Genomic DNA, 24,589 nt, shown 5'->3' with positions numbered 1-24,589 from the left:
TATCGTTTCTTGAGCCTACTGAGGAGCTTTGCTTAGGCATTTGTGATGCTCTGTTCTAGTTTGGCTTAAATAGTTAACAATCTTTCTTCTTCTGGCCGTTTAGCCCTACAGCAGTCAACCAAACTTCTTCCTGCTTTTTTTCCTATTATTCTCACTTTCCATGTTTTACTTTTTTCTATTCATCCAGAAATTTCATAAGCTGCTTAAAATTTTCTTTTCTATCATGCATGTTAGATTCAGTTCCATAATTAAAAGCTGCCAGACAATCAGCTTCCAACTTCCTTGTGATTTCTTTTTCACTGCTTATGAAAGCAGTGCTAAACACTGGAGATGGAAGATGTGACAAAACTTCTTCATGAACCTGTCCTGATTATTTCAGCAAGATGACAACCACCAGACTCAAAAATGCCTATGTTGATTTGATCCCTTTTTATTTTAAGTATATTTCACAGTATATCAGAGTTGTGAGAAGCTCATTAGAGCAGCAAAAAGCACTGCTATAATAATAATGCAGAACAGAAAATGAATCCCAGGCTGAGCTTTAGCTGCAGCTGTTGAAAGAGAAGGTGTAAGTGGAAGCCTATAGGGATCTGATACACCTAATACGTGAAGCTGTCTGCTAGTAAATTGACTCAAGTACCATGCATGTGCAGCAGGTTTCATAAATGGAATGTGACAAAATCTTTTCTTTTTTGCTGTATTGCAATAAGATCAAGTCACCGAGCTCAGTCTAATTTTTGAACTGTAAGTGAATGCCATTGCTGGGGAGACAACAAGTGCCTATGATTTTTGTGATGTCTACCACATTGTTTGATAAATGGCCATAAAGTCCATGCTAAAAGAGAGAATCATTATGGAAGGGTGTTTCCGTTTGTTTGATCTCTTCCAAAAAGTTCCAGGTATACAAATAATATTTCTTTTTCTCAAGGTTATTCTGCTTTCACTGTCCTTATTCTAAAATAGAAACTTCCTTAAATACATTTACCATTAGTGCTAAGATAATTCATTCTCTTTAGCAGGTATAATTGAAGTCTGTTTTGTAGGACAACAATCAAAGAATTAAAATACCTTTGGAAGGTCCTTTGAACTGAGTCGATGCAGAGTGCAGAAATGAGCCACAGCATACTCTAACAGTGCTCCAAAGATGAAACTGAAGCAGATACCGAGGTACACATCAATTGCCTTAATAAAGCAATTAGCATTTGGGAGTGAAGTCCTAGCTCCCATCATCAGTGTTGTCATAGTAAGGACTGTGGTAACACCTGTGGAATGCAAAAATCTAAGTTCTGATAAAACACGGATAGCAATGAGGGCCTCTGCTGCAAGGGCCCTGCTACAAGACAGTTTCTCCTGGCTCTGTGAACTTCTAGTATGCCACAGCATTTAATGTGTCATGTTTTAGAAAGAAGACTTTCAAATGAACTTGTGATTCTGAAGTTATATGCTTAAAAACACTCATGAAAAATGTTTGTAAAGCTGAGAAGACTGGAAATTAAAATAAGAGAGATTTTGGTGTCATAGAAGGTATATTTAAGATTAATGCATTATTATTGCAATACTATGCAAATGGTCCCTTTAAAACATTCAGCTATCATTTTGCTCATTGCAGTTGCCCACTGGCCTCATTTGATGTGAAATCTTTTTTTCTTCCCTATTCTGTAGGAGTGTTTTTCCTACCCCGCCTGCAGTCTGATGAGAACTGATTTGCATTCTTTCCCTTTCAGAATATCCTTTATTTGAAATTAATTATATTTAATCTCTTATAATTCTCTTATTATTCATGTGTTAATTAGTATGTATCATTAGACCTCACAAAAGCCTCACAATTCTGTCTATGCATGCCATGTGTTTGGATATGTTGAAATTATTTCCAAGATGACCGAGTTTTTTCCTTTGCTTTCAGCAGCCTCCCCTGCCTCCAAGTCTCTTGTAGCTCCCAAAGACATTTTCTTAGTTAAAGAATAGTAAGGCTTTAAGGGGAATCTGCATGATGTACTGTGGATGGCAAACCAGAAAAGTAATCCCATAAAACTCAGAAGTGTTTGCAACTTTTGGAAATGGATGCCATGTATGTGCAATAAAGAAAGCACCTTAATGATCCAACTCTTGGTTTGGTTTGGTTTATCGGCTTCTCACCTATGCAGATTCTGGCTGGAACTGATGACTGGCTTATCCAAAATGATACCCAGGAGAGCACAACCAGTAGGATTGATGGTACATATGTCTCTAGTATGAAATACAAGATGTTTCTCTTGAGTTCGAAGTGAAACACTAGTTTTGGGTACCGTCCTGTGGAAAGAGTGGGAAAAAAAATATTGTGAAGGTGCAATTCATAATAAGTTCTTTAAATTATCAATCTGTATTACTTTTGTGCATTACAATGCAGCAAATGTTAACAAACAAGCTTGAAAAAAATTAAACACTGTGCTGAAAAATGCTATCATGAAGACTCTAAATTGAACTGAAGGAAAAAATCAAAACATGTAACACCCAGTCACCATATCCAGAGTTTCATTAAAGACGTCGTGAGTTGGAAATTCACTGAGGATTAGTCAAGGAAAAAATAAATCCATCAATGTGTGGAAAGGATGTTTCATTATATAACACAATGCAAGGAAATTTGAAATCACATATGTATTTAGCTGTGGCTATTCATAAGAATTACCACAATGAGCTACTATATAAACTAGCATAATAACAATTGTAATTTTATGAAGTTAGCATGGGTCCTTATCTTTAACTGCCTCAGATATCTGGTTTATTTTGCTTTTCTTTTCATTTACTGTGGCTCAAGATGTGGATCAAAGGTACCTTCTCTGATACTGCTGACCTACCTCTTATATTCCACTTAAAAACAAGCAGTGTCTTTGCATCTTCACTATCTATTTTTTCTTTACATTAGTACATTACAGTGTTTGTGCTGCTCTGAGCGGTGTCACTGTTGTGGCACAAATGATTTGCTTCTAAATGAGTGATTTCCAGAAGATGAAAGTTTGGGCCCACAGTCAAAGACAGAATTGGGTTTCATTAGGGAACAGCACACTGGTAAGCAGAGCCCGAATTTGCTATCCAGCTCACTAACTGAGCAAAATTTGGCTATATTTGGGCAACAGAAGTGCAGTATCTGAAATTGTTACCAGTCCAACGGATCAAAGTAAGGCAAAAGCTTGCTTTTTACTAACTTAAATGTGCAGAACAGACTTTTTATTCTGATGTTCAAAGTTCAAAATTAAGTGTTAAAGTATTTAAGTTTTTTAAAACTTAAATTTTAACAAAGTTCTGGAACCAGAATATCAGTGAGAGAGTAATGCTTGAATATACTGTGGTCAGATAACTTTGGCTTCATCTATTTTAATCCAACAAATGATGATCTCCAGGACTTATGTTTGTCTCCAATGCTGAGTGCTGTGAGTCACGACAGAACTACAGAACGGTGAATGCACTTTAGCAACAACAATATATGCATAGACAGGCTATTTGTGCATCCCTCAGGTATGCTGTGAGACATGGAGTCAAAGAAGAGTATTTTTAAAAGCTTGAAGTGCGAGTAATGGATGCCAAGAAATGTCTTCTTGCTCCCAGGCTAGAAAAGGGATGGTTAAATTTCAATTTTTAAAAGTATTGTATAAATTGCATCCAGAGAACAACAAGGTTTCATAGAACTCTTAAAATCGGAAAGAATCATTAGATTATGTAGCCTGACCCTAATCACAAGTCATTAAATTTCCCCAATTATCCATTGCTTTGAACTCAATCACTTTGATTGGAATAGAGTCCGCCTTTCACACAGACATCTAGACTTAATCTAAGGATATCTAGACATGCAGCATCCACCATTTCTCTCAGTAATCTGTTACAACGATTAAAATCATTCTATCTGTTAAAAATTAATGCCTAATTTCTAGGTAAAAATTAATGCCTTAATCTGACTTCAGCTTTCTGCCATGTTGACTCTGCCTTTTCACTGGTAGACTAAATAGTCCTTTGGTAGTCAGCTTTCTCCTCCTGAAGGTAAAAATACACTGTACTTAGGGTTCTTCTTTGCAAGTTCAACATACTGAGTTCTTCAAGTTTCTGACTGATAGAAAAAAGGATACAAAGACAGACAGTAGACTTCAACTCTCTCCATGAGGCAGGAGATACAAAGATGATTTATGCCGTTATCATCATTTTTAAGTGAAAAGAGGAACATTGTATTAGTGTACCTCTATCAATAGTGTGATTTTTACCAATACAGTTGTTTCAGTAAAAGTCATTTTGCCCACCAAAATTGATTTTAAGTGTAAGCAGACCAAAGTAAAGCACTCAAAAGTTAGGAAGTGCAAAACTTACAGTTGACTGTGCAACATTACTTCTGCTTCTGTCTGCACTCATCCTTGCACTAAATCAAGCACTAGTGTTATGGAAAAACAGTCTGTACAATAAAAGACTGTAGCATAAAGCACATTTAGGGAAAGAGAATTAGGGTTGTACAGGCAATTGTAAATCTGTGGCTTCCTAGTGTGCAAGAGCAAGCATTTAAAACCTTAATAAAAACTGTTAAGGATTTTATTAATTTTGCTTGCAATCTTCTAGGCTGCTATTTAACTAGAACTCAAAACAGATACTTTTAAATAGAAAGACAAGATTTTCTCTGCAGTGTTTGTACCCCAAACTGTCTTTACTGTGGCATGGCTGCAGCTAGCACACAAAGGACGATGGCACGGCCACCGTGAGTGAGGGAAGGGTGTCAACCCAGAGCTCATGTGAGAGTGCAGAGGGTGCAGACCATCAGCAGGAAACTGAATCCTCCACAAAAGTCGTTTGTCTTGTGTTCCTGTGCTGACCAAAGGGAAGGATGTGGTGCCATGTACCCAGCAAAGGGGAGCGAAGAGTCTGGACTGTGCTTCATGCAGGGTACCACAGGCACTTGGTAGTTCCTGTGGTTCAGCCTTAGAGCTTGTCTTTAAGAAAGAAAACTCTGAAATAGGCGATACTTAATAGCCATACAGCAATACCCTCTCCCCATTGTATCTCCATTCAGCTTAGTATAAAAGCCAAGTGTGTACATAGGAAGTTAGTTCAAAATATCAAACTTGAAAGTCACACTTTGCCACTTTGCTGCAATTTCCAAGTGTACACAAGCCCTTTGAACGTTCCTGTGTTCTTCTGTGTTATTTTTCATGATGCCAGAAATTTCTGAAGCAATGTGAACAACAAAGAGAAATAGAGATATAACAGCGTATAGGTGAGTGGTTTTTTGGGGAACAAAGAAAAGGCATTTCTCTAACCTTAAGGCTTTCTGCTTGCCAGAATCCAAAGACACATCATGGACATGATAATAATAGTGTCAGCATTTCTCTAAAGAGTTCAGAAGAGCTTTTTTAATGGAAATTTTGAAACAACCTATATATAGAATTCATATGAGCTCCTCCTGTAATAAACTGAAGGAAGAAGTAGTCAAGAAAAGTGCGCAATGCATACTTATCATGCTAAAGAAATGAGCAATGGGACAAAAATGAAGATAGGGAAATATTACAGCCCTTTTTTCATCTACACTCCACATGTACCAAAAGTTATCTTCTTTAAAAAGAAACAGATCTGCTGTTCCTGTTACATGAGTTGCATGTGAGATAGTAATGACGTATCTCATTGCCTTTGACTTGCACATTTGAGGCTGTGGTGCCATCAGTCAGATCAAAAGCAAAACGGGTTCATGTAGTCCTAGATCTGGCTTTACTAGAGTTAACTCAAGTACAACTCAAGTTAACTCCTCAAAATTGTCGAGTTTGCCCCTTGCTTGAGTCTTATTGACAACAAAATATTTGCATTAAAATGAGAAGATGCTTTTTCATTCAAGTTTCTGGCCCATGATGGATGTCACCTCAGTGATTTAAATTTGATAATATGACGGAAATAACGTCTGTGCAGATAGCTAACTGTAGCAAAGGCATAGTGTTAGTGCTTACCAAAGTATCAAGTTACTGTCTTTAACAGTTTCTCAGATGAATCTGAACCTAAATGACTGTCAGTATACATACTCTAAACCCGCCAGAAGGTGAGGTCACCCCACAGTGAAAGAAGATTAAGCTGAGTTACTTGGGCTTTACAGAATTTACTAGAGGGTAGAAGTACGAAACTAGACAGTAGCTCTAGCTTGTAGGTGAAGAACAAATCTAGATAGCAGACTATAGTCTCCATACCTACTCTAACTCTCTCTATGGCTTTAAAAAAAAAAAAATAGTACCCTAGAAAGTAGAAAGGTGAAAGAAATCAAATTTCAGTTGGTTCCAGGTGACTACTTTTGTTTCAGTATCATAAAAATTATATCAGCATAGACTCTTTCCCAGTAGCTGAGCAGGTGTAGATCTAGGTCTAAGGCAGATCTTTCTGAAGGCAAGAAAAGCTAATCTATTCCTCTTTACAGCTTGCCTTTGAAGTTTGGCTTTTGGCTTCTAAAAATAATATTCTAATTTACAGCACTGCCGATCTGACACTTCCTATAGATCTTGCCATAATACTGATGATTCTATCAACACTGACTATTGCTGCACTGCCTAAGAAATAGATATAAACCTAAACAAACAGGCTTCCTTATCACCCTAGGTCATCCATTTTTTGCTTATCCCTTTTTTCTATGGCGTCTGTTCCCGGGTGATGGCAGAACACTGCATCTCTGCTCTTTCCTGCTGCCCTCTGCCCAGCAGATGGGCACAGCAGAGGCACCTGAAGGAAGGACTGATGCTCTACAAATGCTGTCGGCAGTTCCTAACTTCTACTCTAGTGTTAAGGGATGGGAGCACCTTCCCCACAGTTACTTTCTGTGGACTTTTTGATGAACTCTATTCCAGTAAAAGACTGCTCCACATCACACTTTATGTAAGAAGCAATTTGGTATCCTGCACAGGGGTGTGCAGTCAGGCACAAAGAGCACATTCTTCTCTATCATGAAATATGTATGCTAACCCCTTGGGTGCCACCTAAAATGTGTGATGTACATCTCACACAAGCACGTCAGTATAACTCTACAAATGCATCATTTTCTTCTTTTCTTGCACTTTTTAAGGGCACAGTATGGGAAAGCTTTAAATAGAATTTTACTGCCTTAACTACGTGCTGAAAATGTAGTTTTCAGTATGCAATTTTTTATTGCTTGTTTACAATGAACATATGCATTAAGGAATGGGTAGTGTCCCCACTTTTACCCAACAAATAAGTTGTGCAACTGAAATGCAATTCTCTGACTGATGTAGGATGCTAAGGGTGTGAATATATATGGTTAATATGTTATTACAGCTCCTTTGTCCCTCCCTCAGAGAACAACCAGTCTTCTGATCTTCACAGTCAAGATCTTATAAACTACCTCTTTTTCTACTTGTTGTTCAGAGGTGAACTAAAGGAAATGAAAGATCAGGCCAGGCTTCTCAACATGCATTTCATCTTCACAAAAATGCTTTACAAAAAATGAGTTTGAAATTCAAATTTCCTAAGAATGAAACAAAAGCTTTCATGTAGGGTTTGTGTGCAGATATATTTATCCATTTAGCTTACCTGTAAAAAAAACCTTACAAAAAAATGCCTCTTCTTAATATCCTTGATATTCATTCCATTCATTGCATTTCCGTATGTTTTTATGTTACTGTAACTTTTTCAATGCATTTTCCAAAACTGTTTTCTTTCTAAACTGTTCTACATTGCAGAAGTATCACAAAAACAACTCATGATGGAAAACTTTTCAACATCAACTCAAGCGAAAAACCTTGCTTACAAAGAGTGATTACATGAGCTCAGATAGGTAAATTGAACATAACATGTAACATATATATGCATATGTAACTGCTTGAATCTTAGGTGAGGCTGACCAAAGACTCACTAGATAAGACTATACTGAACACGGTTCTGAGATTCTTTGTAAGCCCTGTATGGCAAAGAAGATGTTCTCAGAAATAATAATTGGAGAGCAATTACAGATTATAAAAGAACTGATAAAGAGAATGAGAGAAGTTACTCAGCGTACCGTACCTCAAAAAAGAAGAATTGAAAATCCTAGAAAAGTTTGATTGTTAACTGAGAAATCCCTGAGCCTTGGGAAACTGCAGATGGGCCTGTAGGACAAAGCAAGGTAATGCCTCTATTTCGACAGAAAAAGACTGACTGATGAACATACACTCTGTGTAGGAGTCTGTTATATTTATACACTCTTATACACCCTTTATAGTTTATATGTATCTTATATACTTTTTGATTTTCAGATCACTAATTATAAATGAGAGCAACTCATTACTGGTTTAGTCGTGACCTCCCACCTGAGAAGCGAATAACATGGAGTGGCCAGGGGTCAGCAGAGTTTTAAAACTGCATAGCCAAATGAGGTCTGACGAGACCTCTGTCCCAAGGAGGCTAAAGCAGGATTTGTGATAGACATCAAAACCCTGGCAGTGACTGCAGACAAGGAACAGCAGCCAGCTCCCTTTGCAGTCTTTTTCAAGATGGTAAATGTCTTGCCTTTGTGCATCAAGGAGAGGAGACTGACTTTATGCTTTTGTCTCTTCTTTCCCTCTGTTCTGCCAAAATAATACCATTTGAATGGGCCATTTTGCTGACTTCACAGTTTTCTATGCAAGGAAGTGCACTGAGAGCCCTGACTGCCTGACATAACTCTCCCTGCCTTGTGGGCTCAGGCTGAAGACTCAGTGTTAGACTGAACCTGAGCAAGCTGAGCCTGATTCCTGCTGCTGCTGAAGACTTGGCAGGAGGGTTGCAGTAGTGAGAGCAAGACTTAAGGGAAGTTGCCAGCCAGAAGAAAAGCTATCAACAGCCCATTAGCCTCAGGTATTAAATGGCATTTTTGATTCTTTCTCCAATTAAAAATGTTAATTGAGATTAATTAGCTATTGCTTGCTGTGAAAATAGAAACATTTATCGAGTGGGAACACTTGGGGTCTGTCCTGTGCCCAGTACTGCTCACTAACAGACACGATGACATACCAAGTGTCTTTTACGAGAGGAGCGTTAGCACATTGGAGAACAGGATTAGAGTTCAAAATTATCTCAACAACTATCAGCCTGAGTAAAACAAGATGCAATTCAACAAAAGCAAGTACAAAGTCCTACACTCAGATGGGAATTACCAGCTCCCTAAACAGAGCACAGGGAATATGTGGCTACAGGGCGATAAGGATGTGGAGTACTAGAAGGAATTGCAAGCTGAACAAGGTCAAAAATGCACAACAATTTTCTGCAAGAAAAGCAAATATCAACCCGGAATGGATAAAGAGGAAGAGAGTTCGTGAAATGCATTAAGTAAACCCTTCCCTCTATGGAGGATATCTGATGGGAACAGGGTACCCACTTTTGGGTGCTGTACATCAGCAAAGATACGAGAAATTCAATGGGAAAACAATAGCAAAGACAGGAGATCTAGGAAACTGTTTACATGAATTAAAAAGAGGGAAAGTGTTGGTCTCAGAAAAGATATATGTCCTGAAATAGTGAAAGGGCTGCTGAAAAATAGCAGGAAATTTGTCTTCTATATCCACATAATGGGTTTGAAATGTAGCAAGAGAGATCAAGGTTAGACATGAGGAAAATATGCGTGCAATAATCACCAGAAAAAAATCATCTAGGGAGGGTGAAGCAGACACTTTGGAGGTTTGTCTAACTTACTCCTAGAAACATCTGTCAGGAAGTAGGCTGTAGATATAGATGACCTTGCCTTGCAACATGAGAATAGATTAAATGAATTCTTAAATTGTATTTCAGCCTTATTTCTATGATTATTTACACAAAAAGCTAGACTGTAACAGTCCTTCATTGCTTTTATGTCTTTCCAATACAAAAGGCAAGCTTTTTATATCACTACTTATTACTCTGAGAGTGCAGGTGGTGTTGGCTAGACAGCTAAAATAAAAACCCAGCAGCCACTGATGCAGATACGTAGTTTTGGGGTCCAAGAGCGTATCAGTATGTGCAGAATAAGGATTACAGTTAAAAGACATGTAGGAAGTGGTTCTAGCAATTAATTTACCCATGTCCAAAATGAAATTGGTCTGTACCAAAACAAAATCAACACCAAACCCTAGCCAGCAATCTAGCTAACATTATTCGAAGTGACTTACTATTATGTGATTACAATAATGTGATTACTATTATGTGATACATGCTGTTCTATAAACAAGATTAATCCACAATGTCCTTTTCTTAAATTTACTGAAGTTACTTATGCAGGAATTTTGCTGACTACATTTTAAATTTGGCTCTGTCAGTGGCTGTATGTGAACTTGGGGTTTGCATTGTTGTACAATATTTCACTTGCACAGCAGCTGTACTGTCTGTTCAAGTTCACAGAGTATCAAATCCTGATTGCCTTTTTTGCTGTGTTAGGAAATACTACACACGGCTCTTCTCTCATATCTTTAGCTTTAGCCTTTTGAATTGTAACTGTTATAAATAACTGTTATTTATAATGTAACTTTTATTTATAAAATACTCTCAGATATCTATTAATGGTGTTAGGGAAATGCAAAGCATCATTTTTCATTTTGCAATTGATTACATAGTTCCATAAACTGGCTGCTTTTTTCTTTTAATATGGGCTACATTAGGCACTGCTTTCCTAAAAAAAAATCTGTGGAAAATGGCACCTAATCTATAATGACTCAACAGGAAATTAAGAGGATTATAAGATTTCATTTTAAAAGTACTGCATAGCACTTGATAACGTGGCTTTCTTGAACAGGAGAATTGAAACAAGCAGGTGTGGGAAATTTTAATTGAATTAAGTTGCATGTGTTATAATGTATAATTAAAAGAAAAAGTGGCTTTTGACTTTAGACATATGATTCCTGCCAGTATAAAGGGAGGAAGACAGCATCATTTACTGAAAAGAAGAGCACAGTTCATCTGATCATGCCTCTTCAGTTATAATTGGAAATTAGTTTTATTCTATTTGGTAAAAAATAATAGAACTGGTTTTGGCTTTAGAGCCTGGACTGTATGCTAGAAGGTGGTAAGAATTAAGCAGGTTTCCTCTTCCTCTTTCCTGTATGGTGAACAGGTCCTAATACCCTTCTGGGCAGAACAGCAGTAAAGGATTATTCTCCTTTGACTGAACCTGATGTTGCTTACCCAGAAGCTGTAAAGAGGAGGAAAGCAAGCAGATGTCACTTATGTAAGTAGCAAGATACTTCGTGATGCTGGAGCCTGCTAGTATGTATTTCATTTCTACTTTTGCACCCATTTAGAGAACTTGGACTTTTAGCCTGAATTAATGCCTGCAATCAGATCATAAAGTTTCTCTGTGTTGAATTATTAAAGCAGAAATACCCAACAATGGAACAGAGAAACTAAATTTCTGTGATTCAGAATTAGTAACATATCCTCTGGTGAAACTATAGCTTTGAAGCATGTGTGTGTCTTCATTTAAAGATCACCCTTTCTGTTGGCATGTTGACTTGAGCAGAAGAGAAACTGAGTATGCAGTGAAAAACAGCAATGAAGGACCTAAGAATAACTCAAAGAGCATAAAGCAGGGCTGGCAGGTCTTGAACTCTCTGGAAGCCGTTTCAAAATCTCTGGAAAATAAATAGGAACAGACTTTTTCCTGAGGTTAAGTCCTGCAGTTAGAGGAAACTTTCTACAGCAGTTTCCCAAGATCAGCAGAAGAGCAGGTCTGTGGAAATGCTTCTGACCCTCTCCCGGGCAGAGGAACCTCAGGCCGGGCAATCTGCACTCTGCTGCCCACCAGGCTGGACAGAGGCTGCCGCAGATAAAGAGCAACTCCGACAAGCACTAGCCATGAAACCCAACTTCTTGCAGTTGTAAAAGCATCCAGCATACTCACGGAAATTTCCATAGCTGAATAGAGGTTTTTGACTTGCCTAATAAAGCCAGAGTGGCTATTTCCAGGAAGGCTGGGAACTGTTCTGAGCTGGGTACCCAGGGTCCCTGGTCTCGCTCCAATTTAAATGCCCAATTTACAGGCTCTTCTTCCTTCACAAGAGCTCTCCCTGACATTACACAGAAGTAGTAGTGCATCTCTTGTTTATCAGTCTTTAGATAATGCGTAGCCTCCAAGAAAATGCTCAAAAACTCTCAACCTTTACATTAGCTGGGTGTCCGCTGGTAACATCTGGAAAAGTACGTATGGTTTCAAGAATGTAATCTAGCAGAAAATTAAAAACGTCATCCGAAGAGAAAGCAATGTACTCAGTTCCTTAATGCTGCTCTGTTTCCAGAGCCATATTCCGAACTGTACCTAGAAAGTTAGAAGGGTGTTTTTACCTGTCTCATAGACCGCTTCAGATACCGAGGTAAAGTGGTCTTCCACTGTGTATTGTGCCAGTCGGAGTGTGTCCAAACCTCGAACGGAATCATTTCCTCTAGTCCAGTAAAACATGACATCATTGATGTTATAACCCCCTGTCGTGATACACAACCCAACAAAAGTGTTTATTTTACACAATAATTAATTTGTGTTGAGCACACTTACAGTTCAGCTGTTTCTTATTTGTCTGTCTGAAAGTACAATCAGACATAAACAGTGACAATTTTGGCAGAACATAATGCCTGTTTGCAACAAAACTCCCAATAACATGCAAAGTCTTATCATTTAAAAGCTGACTTTTTTGGAAGTGGTCTTTTTTATACCTTTTATTCTAGTATAGACGACATAAACTAGTAAAGGAGATTAGTACCACATGGTATTCTAAAAGGAAAAGCTATTAGGCTTTAAAGAAATAAAGTTTTTACGAATTACAGCACTGCCAGCATTTGGACTAAACATTAAGTGTGCCCTTTGTTGCATCCCAGCCTGCTGTTTCTTGATGCAGTGCATTTGGTCCTCATTCCTGTAGAAACGAAGGTTTGAGGAGAGCAGTAGGGCTGCTGCATGCTGGCACTGTGCTCTGAGCTGGGCTTGGGTCGTCACTTGGGACGACATTTTGGCTTAGGAGCTTGGATGCTTCCCAAGGACACTAGCTTAGATGCTGATGTTTCTGCACGCTCAACAGCATGGCGCACTTCAGGGGCCCCAGGAGATTTCCTCTTAACCTTCAAGTAGCAATTAGGAGCTGAGACGGGACATGAATTATCTATCAGAAGGCAACTGTATTTTGCACACACTTGTCAATACGCAGCACAATCATAACTAAAATACCTCTGTAGCTTTTTCCCATTATATTAAAAGGCAGGCAATTTTCAGCTAGTGTATATGATTAATTCAAGATTATGTTAATGTAATTTACATGTTAACAGGGAGCATTTGAACATCTTTTCCTTTAGCTTACTTAGATCAATCATTCTTGTATTTGACAGACTTATATTGTGCGAGTTAATAGCTAAGCTTAGGGGACAGAAACGAGCAGGTGATTATTTTTAGACTCCAGCCAATTGTAAGTAAATTACAGTGTGAGACAATAATGCAATACATTGCACAAAGGTATATGCTGCAAAAAGAACAAAGCTCTAGAATCACAGAAGACGACATGCATTAAAATAAAAAAGAGCAGTTTAATATTTTTAAGTTAATGGATTTAGTTCTTATAAAGACAAAAAAGAACTGATTTCCTACAGCCATTTAATCTAGGAAAAACAAGAGTTCAAAAATTTCATTTTAAGGAAACACAGTGCTGGTGACCAACTAAAATGACAATTTCACCTGGAAATTCTTTCCCTGACCATTCTTTAAATGTAAATCTTGTTTTCACTATCATTGGCAGTTTTCTGAAAAGGTATCATAACCAGGAATCTCTGCTCACATTATCACATTTATAGCAATTAAAGCCAAAACACTGCTGTGTCAAAAGACTAAGCCAAAAGCATGCACGTCCAAGCTAAGTTCTCGATTCCCTAAGACAACATGCTGGGAAATTTCCTAGATTTGGGAATAAATAAAAGTAACATTTCCTATAAACAAACGATTGCATTGTCCTCAGTCAAAACAAAGAGGTTCGTAGAAGCAGTTTTTATGCATGACTCCAGGCATGGATTCATTTTACTTTCCTTCACTATAAATGGACTGCAGATATTTAAATAAAGTCCAAAGAACTAGAGAGTACCACAGTAAATTCTTATTTATTTTTTACAAGATATTGAGTCTTCCAAGTTGTGTGAGATGGGAGAAATTCTCGATGCCCAGATGGGTAATAACAAGCATATCTCCAAATGGAGGTTGTTTTGCTTTAATAGAACCATTTTTTTTCCAAAGTATTTTCATTAGCTGAACAATTAGTAGGTTTTGGTGATCCTTCCTATGAAAATTCTTTGAAAATACTAATTCCAAAACTCTATTTGTGAAGAATTTTCATGGGGAGAGTCTTCCCAATAGTCAGTAAAGTTAAATAGCACAGTGCTCCCTTTGTGCAAAGTTATTCTTTATTCAGGGGATTAATATTTTACTAATTATAAAATGTTTAAAAAGTTTATAGAGACAAAATCCTTAAGCCACGTTATTTGGCTTTTACAAGTAACCTCTATTCTCTTTATATGACACTGAGTTTTCATACCAACTAATTCCTCAAGCCAAAAATGTCTCATTCCTGTACTTCGTTGATACAGTATGAACAGCTAATGTCAACAGGGTTAACCACAGGAACAGTAAATTTGGGTTTAAACATTCATAATGCCTAATACAAATGAGTTTCTTTACCTTTCTGTTCCTAATTTTACTTTCCCCTGATTGTCAAGCACGAGTTAAGCACCTTCACATGGCTCTTCACTGAATAAATGCTAAAGGACAAGTTCAAAAAGGAAATAAAATTTCAGAGATGGGCCCAAAACATGAACACGTATTTGGACTGGAGGCCTGGGGGCGGGGGAAAAAGAGGAAAAAAGTCCTCAGCCCAGTGTGAATGAATGGCGGTGTTCCCTACCACATGGCAGAGAGTATGAACCCCTCGGCAGCACCAACCGAGACAGGAGCCCTCCAAGTCCCCAGATGTCACATCTGCCATATCAGCAGAGACTCAGAGTGGCAACCCTTTTTCTCCTAACATATGCCTGTACTACCTTCTAAAGTGTTGCAATAACAAGGGGAAGAAACAATAGACATTTTGGCTGAAATGTATTTTGATGTGTAGAAAGTACAAGTCAATCAATGTTATTCACTAGTAATAGCAGAATAGCATGTTGTAAAGGCCACTAGGTATGCTTTACTGTGGAAAGCTATTACTTGATAATATCATGTCATGTTTGTCTTTACATTAGCAATCACTCAATAAAAGGCCTAACACTGTTTCAGCTCAAATATTTGCTATATATTTTACATTTTATTTATAAAAGTCAGTATTTGTGTGGATGTGTATGCATGCTTGCATTCACAATTCTTAATTCCAGGTAATGATATTTGCAACCAGTATTCTAGGATGATGTCATTATTCATCTATAAATTGACATAGCTTACCTCATGAGGGAACAAACACAATTTCCAGCACACCCAAAAGAAAGTATTACAGTGCGCTGAAGAAAAAGGGCCACAGCTAAATGCACACTCTTTCCTTTTGCATTTATTTTTTCTAGCTGTTTTCCTTAAAACTAAACACCAATGTCATGGGAGCATTTGTGAGGACATTATTATGTTTTCCCCTTGGACAGGAGACACTTGTGTGTTGTTGAAAAAGCAGATGGAATCATTCTGAAAAATGCTTATTTTTAATTATATAGGGAATTCTCCTTTTTTTAATCATGTCAAATAGATTTAAGTTCCTGTGGGACACATATTTCATTCTGGAACTAGAGAAAATATTAAATGACTCATTAGGCAATGTTGTTGATGTAAATGCATATCAGTTGACTTACCAATATGCTCTTCCAAAGGAAAATAAATTAGAGATAAATCCAAATTCAAATTACTATTTGTTAAACAGATCTTATAAATCTGCTGATTCCAGAGGGACTCCTGTGTGAGGAGGGTTTTGGGGCTGATTCCCCTTGTGGTTCTGTCTAAAATGAAACTTTGCAGCAGTCTTCTAATTGGTCATTACCAACAGGAGATAAAGAACACACACACACACACACGTCTGAAATGGTAAAGAATAAAACTTGACAATTACTGAAAAACCTTCCAAAAGATTTTGAATATGTATTGACGTATATTTGAACATGTATTTTCATCTTGCAGGATTGGGTATCCTTTCACATCTTCCGATGCAAAAATATTTTGATAGAGTCTTATCATATGAATAATAGCAAAAAGTTAACTATAAACATGCACATTTGGGTATTTGCAAAACGACCATGTCTACAAAGCAGTAGAGAGCATATTTTAATGAAAATTACAAGGACATTGATCTATAAAATGAGAACCTATAAAGGTATATTTGGTCTTGGTCCATCAATTGATGACATTTTTTCCCAGGGCACTGGCACAGAGATAATTAAATAAGTCATAGAAGGATCTGTAGATATCCATCTCAGAACAGATCTGTCTAAGCAATTACCTTTTTTTCAGTATGAAGACAGTAAATTAATTAAATATTAACTCTATGCCTTACAAATAAGCTTTATTCTAATTTCTTTCTTTCCTAAAGGAATTGTGCCTCGGGGGAAAAAAAACAACGTAGTATCTGAAAGGAAAAAAAATAAATAAATAAATTTCTCGGCTGTGCTGGAAAATGTCTGCTCACAGAACTCCCCCTGAAGACCAACAGAATAACTGCAGGATGCGCTGCAAAACGAGGCCTATGATAATCTCCTGAGATTTTGTTTAATCATTAGTCATTAATAGCATGGCAGCATTTCAGTACTGCCATGCTATTTTCAGTGATGCCTCATGCATTTATCTTTGTATACAGATACTATAGTAATTCAACAAGGACTGGTCACATACTGCCCCTTGGCTTCTTTGAAAATTCCAGCCTCTTTGATAATAATATCTAGCAGCCCTTGAAAAAGATCAGAGATATTTTTCTAATTGTATAAAAACAATAAGGATTAAGTGTCTTACAGCTTTCCAGTTGCAAAGTACACGTCTGCTTATCCATCGGATATTTGGTCAGATCCATGCTGCATGCAACAGTTGTGGTGATCCTTGGAAAAAAGAAAAGAGTATTGCTGATTATTACTGGGATAAAATTGTTCATGAGTAAAAATAAAAATAAGCCACGTATCCTTCTTGAACTAATATTTGCAGGCAAGTATCTATTGCAAGGAAAATATCTAGTATTTGCCGTTATTTAATGTGGAAAAGTAATAGCATTCCAAACAGGAAACCACTCCAGAATAGCTGAGATTAGTGTCAGTCTAAAAAGGCCACCCCTTGCTCCCTTCTAACTTACAGCATGCATTTTCCTTTGTTGATATTTTACAATATATTTTACAACTTTGTTATATTTATCAAAATCTATTATAAAGGATAATCTGCAATAAATAATCCAAATCAATCATCACAGCTTGCTTTCCTCTGTGATGACTTCTTTGCAAAACAACTGGAATGACAAAATGCAACTCCTGTATTTGGTCTACATGAAAGCAAAAGGATCTATTTAGGGAAGAAAACGAGACCTATTATTAAAATTTAAGAATATAATCATATTGGTCAATAATATTACATATTCATAAAACTACAAGACCATGCATATTCTACTTTTACAAATAGATCAGTTTCTTAAGCATAAAATTATGCTAACCTGGAAAGTTTAAAATGGAAGTAGAAGCCAAATATAAAGGCTGGTAGGTGGTATATACATACCGCAGAGCATACAAGACTGTTCCATTAGGGTATATTCTTATAAGACGATTCTCAACAGTGATATCATGAAGAAAAGACTTTTTTGAATCAACTATGAAGGTATCCGGTACCCAAAGCATTTCCACAAGCCGACCATCTAAGCTTAAACTCTTATTACCATCGAAACAAAGCCTCTCATCGGTCCATCGCTGCCTTAGAAATATGGTAGCCGTGTAGTCCTGAAAGGGAAAAAACAACATTACCATACAGAGCAAGCCTGTGTTATATTCTTTTTTACAAAAGTACATGGAAACAGCTGTTGGGCACAAATAGCCTGTGACTCTCCCTGTCTCATTCTCAAATGCTGGCACTCCGATAGCAGTTGTACTGGCTCTTGTACTGCCAAATTTTCCAGCACTTGGTGTGAGGTTAACATCATTAAGAAATATTACCTTGAGTAGATTTTGTTCTTACGGTCATTGGAATTTTACAGTAAAAGCTGGTGGTCTAAGTCTGGGGCTATAAATCAGCTGAAGTCATCAGAGTTTTGTAAGCAGATAATCTGGCTCTGTAAATCTTTACATTTTAGAATGATTTATATAAGTGGTTGCAAGCATCATTGTGTTCACATAAACTACTAAACGATGCATTTTTTGCATTTTGCAACTTTGAAAAAAGTTGTATAAATTCAGATAGACAAAAGGACAAAAGAAGTTAGTGAAATAGGAAGGGAATCATCATCTTTTAGCACAATTTATTCTTTCAGCATCACAAGGGAAACAGTGGTGCCAAATTTATCAAGACCTTGAATATAGCTCTCAGCCCAATTGACCTTTAATTCAGATATGCCTTGTAGTCTTACATTAAAATCACACTATTTCTTAACACCTTTTTAATCAACTTTTGAGTTTATGGTGTGTTTTTATCAGTATGATAAGTTCATCTTAAGTTCTGACCTTACTTCCCCCTTTCAAAATACTAACTAATACTTACTAAGTACAGAGGGATTCTAATATTCAACTTCTGTGGAAGCCTGAGTAATGAAACGGTGAGGTACTTTTATATACATACACTTTTTAATATATATTTATTTATTTGTGTACACACTTTTTTATATATATACACACAAATATTTTCTAATATTCAATATCTGATTAATGAATTTTGCCTTTTATTTCTATGTACCAATGGAGGATCTTTAATTAGAAAAGTATACTCCATTTCATAGTTTGTTCAAAAATAAATGATACAAATAATGAAACACAGCTGGAATAAATTAATGTGTGACGGTAACAGTAAAAGACAAAAACAATATGGGTTCAGCTGTGTCTGATCACAAGGAAAGGGAGTGGTTTCAAAGTCACATGAATATAACTAATTTTCTGAAATGCATAAAGATTTAGACATTTCATCTGGAAAATAAATACTGCTCTACATGCCTTTCATTAAGATTAATACTCAGTAGCAAATTTCTGTCTGTATCTGTGAGAGCTGTGATTTGCATCTGCATTTCTATACTTATTGTAGTGCTATAACCACTGTCTGTAGTGAAATAAAATTCCATCTCCTAACACACATTCACTGCACAAGGAGAAAAGCCTCAAAGTCACATTGCCAGCAGCTGTAAACAAAGGCATTAGTTTATCAACAAGCAAAACAAAAAAGATTGCAAAAGCTACAATACCATATTTATTTCTGATATTGTATCAATGCTTGCAATATCCAGACTCATTCCAACTGACACAGGACCATCTGCAAAAAAGAGAAAGTCAGAATCTAGCACATAGTTCTTTAATGGTCAGTGTTCAGGAGAACTGGCTACAAGATCTTCCACAATATGATCCATTTTTTTCTAAATGTTTAGTAGTTTTTTAAAAGGAGATATTCCTCAAACTTAGATTATGAAAGAATTTTAACAATTTCATAACCAAAATATAATACTTCTAGACTAACAGTATCTTGGTTTTAATAAACATGCTTTATTTCCTAAATATTTCCTGGTTTATATGATTCCACCCCCCCACACCCCCTCACCCCCCGAAAAAAAGTGCTGGGGAAAACGTTGCACAACAAGGTGCGGAAGGTACAATCCCCATGGTACGTCACACCCTTCTGCTCCAAGGTGCAGAGCAGTGGAAAGAATTCTTCCAGTTGCAACATCTGGTCCATCAGATGTTAGTGAACTAAGGAGTTGCACCTGGCAACGTCACATGGTTAATATCCAGATGGGACAGCTGAGTGACTTTATTTACTGCCTATTTAAGAATATATTGTCTATATTGTGTCACTGCATTTTAATGTCTTGCTTTTGACCATTAGCAGTTAACTTGTCATTTAAATACTTGCATTTATAAAGGAAAACTAGTCATTTTATTCTCCTTTTAACATTAATATCAGCTGAAGGTTTATTCAGTGTGATTAAATACCTTACCTAAGTAGTTGTCATTGTAATGTTAGTATACTCAGATTCTCATTTCCTTGTGAATGTGCATTTCACAGAGTCAGAAGGAAGATCACCAGCTGTGCGTTTTAAAATGCAGAATTTGTGCAGAGCTTTCATGGAAACGTAACATTATTCCTGGTTGAATATGTGCAGAATAATTAACAGAGTACATGTACAAGGAAATTCATATTAAATAAGTGCATCTTTCCAAGTAATTGAGAAGCAGAGAATGTAGTGCTGAGAAATGCAGAAATACTTCAGGCAAGATCTATGTAGCTGATGGTGCCAGTATATTGCAGGCACACTGCTGAAGCCCCCGCTTGGCTCCTTGCAATGCATTGTGTACATAGCTCTTATATGCCCCCAAATGGCACCTAGAGGAAGATGGGGTCCAACTCTACCCCACTGAGTAACACTAAAAAAAAAAATGGTGTCATTCTAAGTGGTGTATTTCCATTTGTAATGCATGTGTTAAAGTTGTTAAACATCTGGCACTCCTGAAAGAATCTATAAATGCTTTGTTCTGGATTCAGTTGAAAGTTCAAATATAAAGCTCCAGCTTAAAGCAGGACTGTAGGTTTGCAACATCCTCTGATGATACTCTATACATTTATCATATACTATAAATTGTACATAGGGATTAGAAGAAATTGTTCGTCTATTGGAAGAAGATTTTGGAGGTTAACTTTGGAACAAAATTATTTGACTGAAAAGTTCTCAGACCATTGACAGCTAGTTCTCCTGTTTCTTTCCATTCTTTTCAGGTTTTGATACTCCAAGAATACATTTATTTTCTGTCCCTCCAGGGTTAAAAACCTGACCCGCTAGGAAACTCAGCCCAACTTTCTAGGGTACAACAGCAGAGTCAATTGATACTTATGCTTACGATTGTACTATATCATTATTACAGGTACAACATTGCCAGCCTCAAAAGATGTGTCAGACCCTCAAAAATCGTTAAATTTAAAAATAAGTGTGATTTATAATCCATTTTCTGATTTTTTTAAAGTCTTCCTACAGATTCCTACGTATGACTGTAACAGAGCATATTATTGCCAACTGTCACACAAGAATTTGGGGGGAATCTCATCATGCAAGGCATATGGTTAACGATGGACCATCCTAAGGAGATGACAATGCAGTGTTCAGTTGGCTAAGTGGGAATTGTGGCTGGGAATAATCATTCTTTCCTACTATATCATATTTTATTGGTAGGAACAACACTTGATCCTTGCCTAGTTAAGGTGATACAGATTAGGGGAAATGTTCATTAGCAGCATTTCAGTATCATCAGTGCTATTGTTACACATCTGAGAGAAAAAGCTGACTTTCCAGAAAGATTACTGAAATTAAATTAGGTTTAATTTTTCTGGAATCACAGAAACAGGACTGTGTACATCTCTTCCTTCTTTCTTTCCTGTTTTGGTATTTTTCAAAATATTGAGTAACACAGCAGAATTGTAGCGTTGGGCAACTCCCAACTGCTAAAAGACATCTAGCTTAGGTTAAGAGGTACTTCAAGCTCAAACCAATTGTCCTAGCGCAGACCTGCCTTGCGGTTCAAGTGCTAAGGAGTGGTAGTGTAGTCAGGACAAAGCCATCCTGCTCTGTTAGCCCTGACAGTCTTCACAACCCAAGTGCTTGTGCTGTGCAGCCAGCCTGTCAAGCCAAGCACTCATGAAAACTCAGCAGCAAATTACATCCTCTCAGATACAGCAACATGCCAGGGAGGAGTTGTGCAGGAAAAAAACCCACAGTTATGGAAGCAGTCTTTATTAATACAATACAAGCTGCTGAGAATAGCTTTGCTTTAACAGTTAATTAAATCAGAACAATATTAACAGTTAAATGCTAATTTCTTTTTTGTGTGTGAGGCTAAATACAATTTACGGTGCCTTACTAAGTAAGCAAAAAGTATTAATAGCAGAATGAGTCTTCCCATAATGATGCACCAGGGTTTCCCCTGAACTTCCTCTGAAAGGTCTCCTGTTGACAGTGTCAAAAACAGGGCAGTAGACCAGATGAGGCAGTCAGTTCCTACATTTCCATATGTTTGGCAGGAATTGTACGTATAATGACAACTTCAGAAGAAATCTACCGACCTTCAGAAGAAAACTAAAGTCACAGCCTGGCCTGCATTAGTGAAGGGAATCTTCAAAACATGGCAAAGAAACCCCAAAGGGCGTGCCTTGTACAGCAATGGGTGCACAATCTAATTAACATACATTTTAACTTTTACTGACATTTATGTACAAAGACTGTTACTTTATGCACTTTACAGATATTCACAGTAATCCCGTATGGGAAAGCAGCCAGAAGAGTGGCAGATAGCATACCTAAAAATGAAGTTTGTATCACTGCAATGATCACAGCCTGTTGAACTTTGTACCAACAAAGTAAACCACCACTATGTCATGTATGTATTTGTAACTCTGAAGACCTACTACTTAAATCAATCAGCACTATCACGAACTGCCAGTGCCGAGCCGTTAGTACTAGCTCTTTTTCATTTCGTTTAAGAAAACTTAAAACAATTCTGACATTCAGAAGGGATGGCTTTTTGAAAGAACACCTCATCCTTGCAGCAATACTGGATAAAATACTATGCAACTCTAAGAGAATTAGAAAGAAAAGTATCACTAGAATAATTTATTATAGTTTCATGAAAAACTGTTTTTGTCTGCCTGATTGCCAGCTTTGCTTTGTTTTAGAGTATTATGGGACTTTTAGATATACGTTACGCTTGGATTTTTTCGGTGCATTTACCTTCCCACCACAAGACATCTTTCTTGACAAATATACGTTACGTGAAGAGACTGGACAGATTAAGATAGGCCTTCTGACAGATCTTGACTGTAATTGTTGATACGAAGACATCACAAGACAGACCCATTTCTAGCAGGAATCAGCGTCAATCCTATTTGTTCGCATCAATGATCTTTAGACAGTGATGTAGCTTCGCTAGTACAGTTTGTGGACAAGACAAAAATTGGTGGGGATCATAATAACAACAGCTTGTTAAATCATTTGTCAGCAAAACATATTTTAATACAGCCAAATGCAAGCAATTAATGTGAGGACAAATAATGCAGGCAGTATGTACAGGATAGGAAACTATCTTGGCAAGTAGTGCCTTTGAGGATTTAGAGGTTGTCACAGATAATCATTTCAACATGATCTTTCCATATTATGCTTTGGCAGAAGCACTATTGCAATGGGGAGCAATACACAGAATTAAGTTATCTTGCAATCTAGACTGTATTGGCAAGACTGTTATGAGATTACTGTGACAAGATTTGCTTTCCACATTTGAAAAAAAAATGCGCAAACAGCAGACAGAGTTCAACTGAGAGAAATAATCCACAAGACAAAAAACTCTGGAAGCTTAATATCAAAGCTTGTAACATGAAAATTGGGGAACAGCATTTACTCCTCAAAGACAAGACGGAGAGGTGACTTGCCCAATGTCAGTAAGTGCCCAGAAAAGGTATCCAGTAGTAAGTTGTACACATTCTCTGACAAAGCAAAGCAAGATCCCAGTTTATGGAAGCTAGATACAACATGAAACTTCAAATAAATTGATTTTCTTCTAACTGAACTTAATCGCTGTTAATCATTTAGAGTCTCTAGAGCTCAGCATTTAGGGGTGGGGGGGGACAGACAACCCCAAAAAACAGTCTTGCATGCACGAAGCTGGGTTTGGTGGCAATGATAGTCTCATAGTGTCTCTTATTTCCATGGGAAAGGAAGGAAAATCTACATTACCATCTGTATGCTGAAGTTTAGTTTTGCACCAAGCCATTGATTTATTAAATCACAATTTTAAGAATTCAGTATGGATTCAAAAGATATTTTTTGCCAATATACAACTGGTCATACATATTCTGGGCTTTTTGCCTTTCTCTGAAGCATTAGACATTGGCTAACTGGTACATAAAATAGTCTGTAGGTGATGATTATTTGGTATTTCTTTCTCATGTACCCTGTGAGCTTGTCTCCCTAAATCAAAGGGTCTTAGACACAGTTAACATTCCAATATCTCCTGGTCTCTTTTGGGGGTAAACTGTAAACTTCTGAGGACTAAAATGCCTTCATCTAATTAAACTCATAGAACTTAATATAAACAACATTTGAGAAAAAAAAATATGATGACTGGTCTTACACAGAAGGTTGGACTCAAAGATTTAATTTGCTTTCTTGAATTTAAACCTTAAGACCATGAAATGTATTACTTATTACAAAGTTAAGGAAAATAATCTTTTAAATGTGGTTTAGAATAACTGATTTAAGCATGACACTTTTCTATACCACTTGAAAGCAGCTTCCATATTCAAATATACTTAGCTGTGACCTTTTCCTAGTCTCTCTCTTTTTAATTAGAACACTTAAATTATCACATTCAATCACAGAACAAAATCTATTTGTATAAAATTATTTACAAGATTTTATGCATCCCTTAACAACTCCATGAACCTGATCCAAGGCTCACTGAAGTCAGCAGG

The 24,589-nt window shown here is 37.0% G+C and overlaps 1 protein-coding gene across 1 annotated transcript in view; it reads right to left on the bottom strand.

Annotated features, from left to right (window-relative positions):
- Nucleotides 1–24,589, bottom strand: part of LOC127017724 (gamma-aminobutyric acid receptor subunit pi-like) — a 40,766-nt gene that overhangs the window by 5,174 nt on the left and 11,003 nt on the right. Inside the window, exons 3-8 of the mRNA XM_050898975.1 lie at nt 19,329–19,396; nt 17,666–17,883; nt 16,922–17,004; nt 12,262–12,399; nt 2,137–2,289; nt 1,069–1,262 (exon numbers count right to left, since the gene is read on the bottom strand). Of these exons, the coding sequence (XP_050754932.1) occupies nt 1,069–1,262; nt 2,137–2,289; nt 12,262–12,399; nt 16,922–17,004; nt 17,666–17,883; nt 19,329–19,396 (854 nt within the window). The remainder of the gene's footprint in view (nt 1–1,068; nt 1,263–2,136; nt 2,290–12,261; nt 12,400–16,921; nt 17,005–17,665; nt 17,884–19,328; nt 19,397–24,589) is intronic.

This window comes from Gymnogyps californianus, chromosome 6 (assembly GCF_018139145.2).
Source record: "Gymnogyps californianus isolate 813 chromosome 6, ASM1813914v2, whole genome shotgun sequence".
NCBI lineage: Eukaryota > Metazoa > Chordata > Aves > Accipitriformes > Cathartidae > Gymnogyps > Gymnogyps californianus.
This window is presented reverse-complemented; position numbering and strand designations above follow the sequence as displayed.